Raw genomic sequence first — 13,216 nt, 5'->3', positions numbered from 1 at the left:
AGAATCCTGGGACTCAGACATGTTGATTTATCTAATTAGTGAATTAGAACCCTCATCTCATCTTCTCACTGTTAGTCCTTGACCCTGCAGAAAACTTCTGTGAGATGAATAATTATCTCCTCATGGTTCTGAGAGGTCTTGATGCTATTCTTACAAGGGTTTTCGTATGTGGCTCTGTTGGACGGAGGCAGACATTTAAGACATAGTTCACATGATTGCTTTGCAAGGTTACATGCTTACCTTCGCATATGTCTAAAGTTTTGCATATTTTTGCCTCTCCTTTCCAGGCATGTTTGGTCTTCCCTTCTTTCCAGAGTATTTACAGCATAAGGCTAACAGGAGCGCCATATTTACAGAGTTAGCTTTCATTTTTCATAGGCTCCATTGTGTTCTCACCTCCAGTGGGTAATCATGCAACGCGAAATATGCTACTGGCAGTCAGTCGTTGCTTCCGAAGACTGGTTAATGAGGGGAATACCGTTCCCTTTGAGTTTAGACTTGCGTGCACACATCTTTTGAGCCTTGTGCTTACCTTGTCACAAGTTGGCTGTGTTCCAGATCTACACATACAGAGACTCACATGTTTTAATTCTTTATTATTTTTTTTTCACAGCCATCTCTTCCTGTACTTTATACCCTGTCTAGCCAGGCTACCCATGAAGCTGTTCATCTCCTTTGCAGGATGTTGGTCTTTGATCCAGTAAGTAATGTTTCTATTTATATTTTTTTTAATGAATTAAAAATACATATGTTCTAAGGAAAATGTCCTGACTTCAAATGGATGAGCAATGTAAAGAATGACTTTTCAAAGGTAAACTTCAGTCCCCGGGTCCATGTGTATCTTTGTACTGACCCATCACAGAGAAGTTGGATTATTAATACATAAACATCCCGTGAAGAGAGACAGGGACCTGTACCATCCGTGTTGATCTCAGTATTTGAGCAGGAGTTTGATGCCCAGGTGAATCAGGAGAAAAGAATTTTAACAGTATTTGAACAACTCTGCCCATAAGGAACTGCTTGCTCTTTTGGTCGTTGAGATGGTAGATTTATTTCTAGACTCAGTTCTTCTGAGACCAACTTCAGGTCTTCATTCATTTATTTATCCAAAGAATTTTTTTTTTCAGGTTTTTTTTTTAAGTTTTTAACATTTTTTCATTTTTGAGAGACAGAGAATGAGTGGGGGAGGGTGGAAAGAGAAGGAGACACAGAATCCGAAGCAGGCTCCAGGCTCTGAGCTGTCGACACAGAGCCCGACGCAAGGCTCGAACCCACAGACCGTGAGATCATGACCCGAGCTGAAGTCGGACGCCTGACCAACTGAGCCACCCAGGCGCCCCTATCCAAAGAATATTTAGGATTCATGTCTGTGCCAAAAACTATTGCCGAAGAAGACTCAAAATTGGGAGCATTTAGAAAAGAACATCTTCCTTGCGAAGAGCACGAGAAAGTCACCAAATACAAAACACAACAGGTATCTAAAGGGGAAGAAAACACAAAACTACCATTTATGAAGTTTACATTGGCCCGTTCATAATGAGAAAACAGCTGCTTCTCAGCGACCAGAGTGAATTTTCTGTTCATTGTTTTATTTGGCAAGTTTATCTACGTAGCTGAACTGTGTGTACAACAGGACATGGTTGATTAGTCCATGAAGACCTTTTACGTATTTTTTATATATCTTTTGTGGTTAACAAAACCAGAACCACGTGAACTTCAGGCTTCAGAGGTTATTTCTGTCTGCTTGTAGGAGAATTTATAAAGGCCCTGAGGTTAATTTTACTTTCAGGTGTCAGAAATATGTTGCTCTCTTTATTCTATTTAGAATAGGAACCAAGAACCATGAAATTCACCAGTACCAGGTTTAACCTGGAATACTTATAGCTGTAAGGGGTCCTCTTGCTCAGAGATCCCAGGTTTATTAATGGTCCTGACCTGCCAGGAGCTCATAATTTTTACATCCCTAAGGCTAGAGTTTCCCAAGCCATAAAGTAGACACCAAGCGTGTTTTCCTGGCAGGCCTTTTAGATAGTTCTACCTGTGACATGTAGTCCTTTTTCCTTAAGAGTAGGGCTGTCACACCTAATTAAAATGAAACGTGTAGTGTGTTTATAGTTACACATTAGATTTATCTATAAGAAGGGGGTAAGATTTATAAGAAGAAGAAGATTATAAGAAGGGGGTAAAACAGAGGATAGATTCTTATTGGACCTGTGTGAATAACTACATGGTCATTTAAAAAGAAAGAACCCTGAGGGCGCCAGGATGGCTCAGTCGGTTAAGTGTCCAGCTCTTGATCTTGGCTCAGGTCATGATCTCACAGTTTCAGAGATCAAGCCCCACATCAGGCTCTGCACTGAGAGCACAGAGCCTGTTCGGGATGCTCGCGTGCTCTCTCTCTCTCTCTCTCTCTCTCAAAATAAATAAACTTTAAAAAAAGGAATTCCATTAAGTCACTTGAGATAATATTTACCCATTTTTATCATTGCCTTATAGAACAAGGCCAACCAATATATGTCATTATGTTCTTACAGATTCTTTTTAAATAGGCCTGATGCTTTAGTAGTTTATGACTGATAGTAAGGATTCTTCTCTTTCCAGTTTTGAGGGTTCAGTTGGAAATAGATACCATTTTGAATGAGTGTTTCATTATGATTTTAACCTGCTAAGTTGAGGGTTAGCGATACATTATGAAGAAATGAGGCTTTATGGGTGCCTGGGTGGCTCAGTCGTTTGAGCATCGGACTTCAGCGCAGGTCACGATCTCGTGGTTCATGGGTTCGAGCCCCACGTCGGGACTGTGCTGACAGCTCAGAGCCTGGATCCTGCTTCGGATTCTGTGTCTCCCCCTCTCTCTGCCCCTCCCTCACTCACACTCTGTCTCTTTCTCTCAAAAATAAACAAACGTTTTTTTTAAATGAGGTTTTTTTTTAAAATATCATTAAAAATAGAACATTAACCATAATTAAATCCGTTTATTTAATCTAGTTAGTCTGAAATAATTAGTTAATTACTTTGCTGATCTTGGGTTCATAGTCCCTTGCCACACGTCTGCTCCTGGAGTGAACCATTCCTGGAAATCCTGGCTCAGTTCTGTGGTTTAGTCCAGGATGGCTGTGGTGATGGTATCAGCTGTGCCCATGAGTTTACACCCTGGATCCAGTAGTCAGGAGCACCTGACAACAGCCCTTTACTGAGGTTCTTGTGATGCTTCTCATGGAAAGTCTAATTCTCCAGCTTGTAGTACAAGCCTTTACACAAATATAAGGAGAAAGCAGAAACCACTAGTGGATGAGGTTAAAGGGCTCTGGTTCTTTTATTATTACAGTATCAACAGTATTGGAAAGGATGGGGTATAATAAATAACCAGTTTATAAAGATGAAATTAACTATTAACTCAAATAGCGAAGGCATTAAACAAACCTCCAGGGACCTTAACTTATCTAAATGCAATAAATAGTTACAAACAATATTTTTAACGCACAACAATAACTATTAGGAATTTAGATAAAATTTGTCACTTTTTTCCTCGTGACAAGGACACATCTATTATCTTGCATACACGTCTCCTATCATCACATATTCTTTTATGCTCTTTAAAAAAACACATATGTACTTCGACCCAAAGGTATTTACACATCTTTTTTGACTATATACTATTCATTCCTCTATAATGTATTAAAGAAGAGCCTTTGTATATTAAAATTATGTTTTCCAGTTGTCCAAAAACGGCTTATTAACTCAAATTAATTATTACTAAGGTCTTAATGTTAACTAAGAATCAGATTAAAATTTAAGGACACATTAAGCCCTTGTGATTTGTAGCATCCTAAAAACTAATTTCTTTTTAGAAGCACTTTACCAGTGCATTGGATGGGGGTGGGAGGTAAAAAAAAAAAAAAAGACTTTACCTGTTNTCGGTAAAAAAAAAAAAAAAAAAATCAAATTAAAAATGATTAGGCTTTTTGTGAGAAAACAAACACAAACCTTGTAGAATATTGTGGTAGCATTATTTGTACCTGGCAGTAAAATCAGGAAGAAAACAGATGTTTTAAAAATGTTGTACCGGGGCACCTGGGTGGCTCAGTCGGTTAAGTGTCCGACTTCGGCTCAGGTCATGATCTCACTGTTTGTGGGTTCAAGCTCGGCGTCAGGCTCTGTGCTGACAGCTTAGAGCCTGGAGCCTGCTTCAGATTTTGTGTCTCCCTCTCTCTCTGACCCTCCCCTGCTCACACACATACTCTCCGTCTCTCTCTCTCTCTCTCTTTCTCTCTCTCTCAGAAATAAATGTAAAAATTTTTTTTAAATTAAAAATAAAAACGCTGTAACAAAAAAAAATATGCTGTAACAAATAACTCAGACTGATTTGTCCAGAGTCAGCTTGAATAGGAATATCACGTGGTCTCTTTATCTTATACAATTACATACCAAATATTAAAACTTTTAAGATATTGAAGAGAAATATTTTGCTTCTTACTCTGTACCCTAGTAACTTAAGGAGTATTCTTTTAATCCACAATTAAAGCTTAATCTTTGAGTTACAACTCTAGCAAGAAAACCTTTCTAAAGAGCCAACATATTTAATACATAAGGAAGAATAATGTTTTAGAAATCTTTCCATTTCTTTGTATATGTCTTTAATGTGTTGATATTGTTTCTGAAAACCAGCTGGAATAGGAGTTTGCCCCATTTGCTTTTTTCTTTACGTTTATTTTAGTTTTTGAGACAGAGACAGAGTGTGAGCAGGGGTGGGGCAGAGAGCAAGGGAGATACACAATCTGAAGCAGGCTCCAGGCTCTGAGCTGTCAGCACAGAGCCCGACGTGGGGCTCGAACCCACGAACCATGCGATCATAACCTGAGCCTAAGTTGGGCGCTTAACCAACTGAGCCACCTAGCCCCCCCTGCCCTATTTTCTTTTTAAGAAATCTCATAACATGATATATTAACTCCCCTCAGAAGTATACAATGTACATCAATATGTTCACTTAGAAATATTTTGTGTTTGTAAAATGGAAAATCTTACTGGGGTGCCTGAGTGGCTCAGTCATTCAGATGCTTGAAGTCGGTTAAGCATCTGACTTCGGTTCAGATCATGATCTTGCGACTCACGAGTTTGAGCTCTGCATCGGGCTCTTGTGCTGACAGCTCAGAGCCTGGAGCCTGCTTCGGTTTCTGTGTCTCCTCTCGCTTTCTGCCCCTCTCTCACTCATTCTCTGTCTCTCTCTGTCTCAAAAAATAAATAAAACATCAAAAAATTTTAAATATTTTTTTAAAAAATGGGAAATTTTACCATCTCTTCAAAACTGAAAGAGCCAGCTTTGACAAAGCAACAAAATCTAGGGTAGCAACAGGTGTCCACACCTATTATAAATGTTGATCAGTTAAACAAGGTATGTATGGCATGCAGTTAAAAATATATAGGACCTAATTAAGTACCATCAGGTCCTTCCAAAGAACGTTATTGAAAATCTGAATCATTTTGTGATCTCTTTCTCAGTTGAGCAGGGCAGTTCTTTTCAGTGTTCATACCCCTTACGTAATGAGTCTTCTTTCTTTAGCCTTGTTTCAGAAGTCATAAAGAGACATTAATTTGTTTAGAGAAATAGAAGTTGATCATCACATGCTAGGAATTTGATTTACTTTTCGTTCAAAGGCTTCTCGTAGGTAAGACAGTTCAGAGGCGCCATGTTTGTGTGCACAGAACATCCAAACACAGCGCGTGCTGTCAGTAGGTGGGATAACACCAAACCCTTTTCAACCCTGCATTCTGAAGTTTTGGAAATATCAGAATCCACAGACCAAAACAAAACAAAAAGATACTTAACAGGAAAACCAGATCCCGGCGACTGGCGGCAGCTGACAGGGACCCAACTTCTGACATCTGCCACCTGACAGAAATGACCTAATGGTCAGATGATAAAATTAAAAACCCAGATTCAATCCCTGTTGCCACCAGTGTGTTCACGATTGGCCACGCTCAATCATAAAAAGAAATAGACTGGGCCAGGAACCAGCTGCAGTGTGCAAAAGCCTGCACCTGAGACCAGCCAGAGATACTGAGGACTCGGAGGGGCCCAGTCCTGGGCAAAGTGTACTCTCCGCAAGCTTGTTTCTTTTGGCTCTGGACAATAGGCCTTTATCCCAGTGGAACCTCCAGTAATAGCTGGACCCATTTAGGAAAAAAAAAAAAAAAGAAAGAAAAAGTTCATTTGCTAAGACGTCCCAGCGAGTCAGGCTGCAGAGGGCCGGGATCGCCAAACATGACACAGGACGGGTGGTGAAGGAATAAAGCTGCGGTTGTCCAGCTTACACCTTGTCTGTCCGTGGTGGGTAAACCGCTTTCTTCTGTGATTCTCGGATCCTGAAAAGTCATGACATGCCTTTTAACATCAGCATGGCACAAAACCAGTGATAAAAGTGTTTGTAAGGATCCAGGGTTATGAGAAATATTTGATACTATTTCGTTATTTGGGGGACCAGAAGCAGCCAGGATGATCCAGTTATTTTTGGTTTATTTGAGTGGGGAACAGGTTTCTTTGTTTTTTATTGTGTTGCGTGAAGTGCTTGATTCTATCGGGAGCAGGGCTCAGGGTCCATTCTTTTTCTACTCTGTACTGAGTCCATCCTTAAATACCTGAAAATTACCTGTGTGTCCACTAAGCCAAGAAGAGGAGTGACTTTTATTTTAATAGAGAAACAAATTTATGGTTTGCATAAATCTGAAACTACTACATGAAGTACTCTGGTGTGAGGTATTAGAAAACCACAGGCCAGAGCCGGCTGTCAAAACGTGGCATCCAGACCATTCTCTGCTGCCTAACGCCACCGGCTTCATCACAGGCTTCGGCCCCTCAGCTGGTATTCCCAGAGGATAAACATTTCAAGCAGCTTTGTAAAATTGCCACCATGATCACATCTCTACCGAATGCTGAAACATATTTAGAAAATATAAGTGTTATTTAAAATGTAAACTTATCCCCTCCAAAGCATTACATATTTAAATGTCATGGTATTGGCCATGTTTGACAGGCGCATATCCATTTCAAGGTCGGAACTCTTGGGGATCTTAGCAGAGTCACTTCCGAGTACTTTATGGTGGCACTGGGTGGTCGGTTGTCCTAAGTTACATACTCCCTCTAACACTACCTCCCCGCCTCTAAATTCAGTCACCCCCTTTTACCCAAGATGTCCCGTAAGTTAAGGATGGGCTGTGAAAAACAGTCGCTGTGTCTTATGAAAGATCCTGTGTGGACAGTCGTGTTTATCTGTAGTGTTGATGTGCTGGTCTCTGAATTTGATTTCAGTCCAAAAGAATATCCGCTAAGGATGCCTTAGCCCACCCCTACTTAGATGAAGGGCGACTACGCTATCACACGTGTATGTGTAAATGTTGCTTTTCCACCTCTACTGGAAGAGTGTATACCAGTGACTTTGAGCCCGTCACCAATCCCAAATTTGATGACACTTTTGAGAAGAACCTCAGTTCTGTTCGACAGGTTAAAGGTGAGTATCTTTCTTGGCCCCCAGCCAGGTAGGATAATAACGTTTTTCATTATGTGGCCGTGAAAAGGCCGAGTCCGGGATGGCGACCCAAGTTCCTCCATATGTTTATTTTACAACCTCACGTATAGCTGCTTGGCCAGGGCAAATATGCTCAGAAAGCATATAAAAACCCTGATTTAATAGTACAAGTAGAAGGTCAGGCAGAGAAGCTTCCCAAGATCAGTTACTTCGTGAGTGTGACTCAAAGCAGTTAATGTGTATTCATTCAGTGTGGTTTCATCGGATGAAACATACTGTTTTTTGTATAACACGCAAACTTTACAAAGGATAAATGTCTACCGAGGGAATCATTCCCTTGGACGATCACAGGAGAGGGGAATTTCCGATCGGCTATTCTGAAAATTCCCTGCTGCCATCTCTTCACCAGGGTGCCAGTGGAGATCAAGGACATCCAACATTCTGAATGACTTTAGACATTTTAGGGCACTTAGAAGGGAGCGGTCCTCAAAGTAAACAGCCCAAAACTATGTACCTAAACACCAATTGAGGGGCTTTTTCAGAGATGTTTTTCAAAAAGGCAATAATTACCGGTAATTTAAAAGATCCCCTCATCATGCCAAGCCTTTGGGACTGCTCTCCAATTTACAGACCATTTTCCTCCTCCCACTGATGGGGTTTCCAATCCATATAATGCCACTTGGCAGGGAAGGGGGTTTGCCTGTGTTTGGCAGCCACTGTCATTTTGGTTTCGAGAAAGTTCCATCGGAGTCTGCCTGATCCGTGTTATGTGCGTTCAGTCTAATGATGCCCATCGGAAAGGCCTACAGAGGCGGCCTGTTGGCTGCCAGTGCGCTGCTCCCGGGCCTGCAGAGTGGCATGGGTCATGTGACGTTTGCTTTCTCCACAGAAATTATTCACCAGTTCATTTTGGAACAGCAGAAAGGAAACCGAGTGCCTCTCTGCATCAACCCGCAGTCTGCTGCTTTTAAGAGCTTTATTAGGTAACTATATGGATGTAATCCTTACTTTCTCGTGATTAAAAGGATGCCACTGTGATTTGGCGGTGCCGCATATTTCTGGTTTCATTTAGATGAAATCCTATGGAGAAAAAGGAGGTTTTCTTCTACGAGTTTTGGCTTTAGTCCAAAGCAAATTAAAAACTGTGAGCAGTCGTTTTTAACGCGGACGCCAATTCGTCGGTTGCGTCGGGCTGGCGCGTCAGCAGTTTTGTTCCCCGGTGACGTGCATGGGGAGCTAGGGGCCCTCCTGCTGTGGCTGCATGGTGGCCGCTGCCCTCGAGTGAGACGTGGTCATCTGGGCTCCCACCGCCACCCCCACCACCTTAATAACCGCTGCAAGCAAGGGAGATGATTTTATAGGTGTGAGGCTAGTGTGTCCTGTTTAGAGTTTTGTTTAAAGAGCTTTATGGCCGCTTCGAGTCCAACAAGCCTCATTCTCCTTGTCTCTCTCTCTCTGCCCTTTCTTCGCCATCTCTTTTCCCCTGACTCCTTGCATCAGCCAAGGTCCAGTCAGGAGAAAGAAACCACACCCAGTAATGTGAACAGGGAAAATCTAATAGCAAGAAGCATTGCCTAGGAAAAGATGGTTAACTTCTAAAAAGGTGCATTCGAAGATTCCGGAGTGTCCCAAAGTAGCAAATGCAAAAAGCAGGTACTCCCTGTAGACCGAGGGAAGAGTGAACGAGGAAGAAATCCAGAATTTGGAGGAGGCCCCTCCACCCAAGGCTAATAAGATTTGGACCTCTTCAGAGAGGATATGGCTGTCGTAGGAACACATACAGCGTGAGGGTGGTGAGGAAACTTCGCGAAAAGAATGGGCAGTACTGGTCCATCAGAGAGGCCTGTTGGGTTGCAGAGAAGGTGGCCAGAAAGTTTAGGTAGAACAAAGCCGGGCCTTCCATGTAAAAAACAAAAAACAAAACAACACTAGAACCAAAAAAACAAAACACCCCACACCAGAAGCAGGAAGGGAAGCCGCTTCCTGCTGCTGTGACCGTGCAGTATCCCACCCCCCACCCCGCACAAGGCAGGTGGCAGAGGCCAGTGCAAGCAGGGTCTGCTCCAGGATCACAAAGCGGGGCAGAGAAGGACGGATCTGGAGCTGAGAAGCCACCCTCTTCCTCCTTCCTTCCCCACCTGCCTTTCTGCCCCTCTTTCTCCCACTTGCCCTTGCTTCCCTTTTACCTGGCCTTGACGTGGTATTGGAAGTTGATTGAATTTGTTGAACCCAAGTCAAGAGTTTTTTTAAATGAGGGTGACTTGCGTTTCTTGCATGGATTTGTCTGTGGAGAGAAGGAACTGGGTCGCCTTTTTAGGTTTCTCTGTGGTTTAAAAGGACTTCGTTTTATTATTTTCCCCTAAGAGTCCGTGGCCCAGCCAGTCACATGTTTCCGTACGTTTCAGGTGCCCGTTATTCAGTATCCCGGGCCCCCGGGAAGCAAAGCGCTTACACCCCCCACCCCCACCCCAAGTTTATAATCTAGTTAGCAGAATTAGACAGATACGTGAAATAACTGAGAAAACGGATCCGTGGATCACAGATGCCAAGTGATTATCCATTACTACTGAATTTATACTTGATAAAAGAGTGCTTAGGAGGCTCATTCAAAATAGGCCCCCACAGAAAGTCACCGTATTCTGAGAGGCTACTTTTAAGTGGATCATTCTGCGTCCTTTAAGGTTGTTTTCCTGGTTGGTTATAGACACGATTGTTTACAGTACCCACCGCTGGCTTCATATTACGGACTAGGCGCGGTGGAAAAGCGCTTCCCATACATTATCTCACGCGTTCCTCACAGTAGCGGGTGAGGCGGACGGCATCCTCCCCTCCGGAAGAGGAAGGTGAGAGGAGCTGCACGGCGCCCCACAACGAGTCAATGACCTGTCGTTCTCAGGCCCATCGCTGTCGCCTCGCTTACAGGCGCAGATTCTTGAACGAACAGTGAGACGTTAAACAAAGAAAAATCCAGAAACGGGCTTTAGGATTTTTTTGAGAGGCAGGGAGGAAGCCCCACGTACTGACTCGCGCTCTTGCCCTTGGTGGCATCACCGCCGGTTTCACCGTGTCTCCGTTTTCTTCCAGTTCCACTGTCGCCCAGCCGTCCGAGATGCCCCCATCTCCTCTGGTGTGGGAGTGACGGTGGAAGATAATGTACTACTGAAGACGTAATGTAGCTTTCCACTGGAGTCTGGGATTTGCAATTCTGGAGGTTAATCATGCTCGTACTGTAATTTTACTAATGAAGTTTTAAATTAACAACCACTACTTGTATGATAACGAATAATATTTAGAAATGTTACTAGACTTTTAATCTTGTAAAGTGGTTGTGCTTTTAGAAGAAAAATATTTTACCTGGATTTGCTCATGTTTTATGAATTCAGTGCAGCTGTTATGGCCCACGTCAGAACAAAAGAGAACTGAACCAAATTTGGGGTTTTGGGGTTTTGTGTTTCTGTTTTATTTTGTTTTCGTTTTGTTTTTTTAATGAAGTGAGATTGTTCAGAAACNGGTGAGCTGATGGTGGCTGCACCTGGGGGTGGGGTGGGGGGTGGGGCATGCCACCTAATGATCAAGCCCTATAATTAGCTTCTCATTAGAGCCGTGACGGTGATGTGTGCTGTCTAAAATCCAATGTTGTGGGTAGAGAGAATGAGTTTGTGACTAGGAGAGACGAAACTTCTGTTTTCCTTACCCAGTATAAATATATATATATATATTTAATCTATTTTTATTAGAAGNTGCTGTATAGAGAGAGAACTAGCTTGCACATTTTAGGTCTGTGAAAATTTGTGAGACTTTTCCTGCACTGGACAGTTTAAAAAAAATAAATAAATAAAGACAGAGACGAATTTTTAAAAATTTTAACGCCACAAAAAAAAAGGCACATAGGGAATTATGTCAAACGTGTTTTGTGTCCTTAGGCAAAGCTGTGGGAGTCTTGAAATGTCACAGTAGTAAATAACTTATTACTTTTTGACAAATTCTTTTTTTCTGTTGGAACACTGAATTCTTCTGTGCATATGTATATATGAATACAAACTGAAGGCCTCTACCTCCTGGAGTTATACAACTTGGCTTGTTTACCTCCACATTGCTGATGATGACTATTTTTTTTTTTTTAAGTTCAATGTGGAGACTTGAAACTTGAATGTCCCTTCCAACTTTTATATTAAAAATAAAAAGACAAGAACATTGAAGATCGTTTTTCACCTGTACAAGGAATACTAATGGATCGTCTTAAAATTGGTCTAGGAAAAAACCTTGGTGTGTGTTATGGACAATTAACTGTTAAAGTTATTGTAAGTTATCTGTATTTAGCAGAGTATTTTCATCTTGAGTGATCTGAGCTGACTTTGAAGACTATTAATAAGTTATGTTTGGAAGTTTTAACTTCAATGAAGTAATTATTTGCTGTGAAAGAAACAAACATTGAATTACTAAACAAAGATGGTGCAATATCTTTGTTTTTTTTTTATGAGGCTCCTGAGAATCACCCCCAACTGAAGCATTTCAATTCACTTGAATGAGAAACGTGTTTAGTATCAAAAGAGCCCAAGAAGACACTGGTGTGAAAGGTACAATCTCAGAGGTTGGTCAATTAACCGTGGCACACTTACTGGTCACTTTGTACAATGTAGATTTGAAGTACAGTGGTGAAAACATTAAATGTGACATTTGAAAAAGATGTGTCATCTTTTCTTAATTTGATTCCCTTCCTTTGTCTTCTCTTCAGTACGGCTCTTGTCCTGATTTGGCGGTTTTTAAGACATTTCCTATTTGGAGTTCTGTTTGGATCTTTGAGGAAATTAGTTGTGGCTTTTAAAAATCTTTCCCGAAACTTACATTGCCAAAACACGTATCTAAAACTGAATTAACTAACATTAAAGACACTGTGAGTCAAATACATAGCATTTGAAAGTCTTTCCAGACCTTAGAGTCTAACCCAGTGGTTTTCTCTCAAGCTTTTTTTTTTTTTTTGCACAAAGAACCCTATTTTCAATGTGAGATCAGCTTTCAATACGTGAGCGTCCAATACATTAAATAAATACAAGTGGACTGCTCTGGATGAAGCAGACTGCCGAGGACTTGACCTCACCCTCCTCTTCGTCTCCACCTCCTGCCCCCGGCAGCCCAAATGTAATTCCAGCTAAGGAAGAAGTCCCAGCCGGGTGGTGGGTAATTACGACCTGACCCCAGACTGCCTGACCTCAGAACCCCTTCCCTGTGGCGGATAAGGCAACATGACTCGAGTTTGTAGGCGATGTATGTTTACCCCTATCTTTTCTTGATTTAGCAAAATGAATGGATTTTTATCCTGACAAGAAAGGAGTGGACTCTTCCAACTACTAATACACACACATGTATTAGTCTGTTCATCCAGTAAACTTTCGAATCCCTACTGAGTGTAAGAATTACCTAGAAGGAAGCCTTGCTGATATAATAGTGCTTAAATAAGAAAACTAGTTTTTATCACTTAACAAGAGAGGATTATGAACTGCACATATAACACTTTAAAACTAATTCTTCCCAGATAAATACTAGACAGAATATACTGACCTGTTCCCACTGGAAACTGCTCAGCCAACCAAGGGATGTGTGCCTCAGTTTCTTATCTAAAATTGTTGGTAACTGGAGGGCANCATGCGATCGAGCCCTGCATCAGGCTCCACGCTGAGCATGGAGCCTGCTTG

At 41.7% G+C, this 13,216-nt stretch overlaps 1 protein-coding gene across 1 annotated transcript in view; it reads left to right on the top strand.

Annotated features, from left to right (window-relative positions):
• Nucleotides 1-11,026, top strand: part of NLK (nemo like kinase) — a 168,432-nt gene extending 157,406 nt beyond the window's left edge. The window contains exons 8-11 of the mRNA XM_077749691.1: nucleotides 614-700; nucleotides 7,307-7,505; nucleotides 8,413-8,506; nucleotides 10,608-11,026. Coding sequence (XP_077605817.1) covers nucleotides 614-700; nucleotides 7,307-7,505; nucleotides 8,413-8,506; nucleotides 10,608-10,662 — 435 coding nt within the window. The 3' untranslated portion in view covers nucleotides 10,663-11,026. The remainder of the gene's footprint in view (nucleotides 1-613; nucleotides 701-7,306; nucleotides 7,506-8,412; nucleotides 8,507-10,607) is intronic.
• The last annotated feature ends 2,190 nt before the right edge of the window (nucleotides 11,027-13,216 follow it).

This window comes from Crocuta crocuta, unplaced genomic scaffold, assembly GCF_008692635.1.
Source record: "Crocuta crocuta isolate KB4526 unplaced genomic scaffold, BGI_CrCroc_1.0 scaffold149, whole genome shotgun sequence".
NCBI lineage: Eukaryota > Metazoa > Chordata > Mammalia > Carnivora > Hyaenidae > Crocuta > Crocuta crocuta.
The sequence above is the reverse complement of the archived record's forward strand: the minus strand, read 5'-3'. Positions and strand labels throughout refer to the sequence as shown.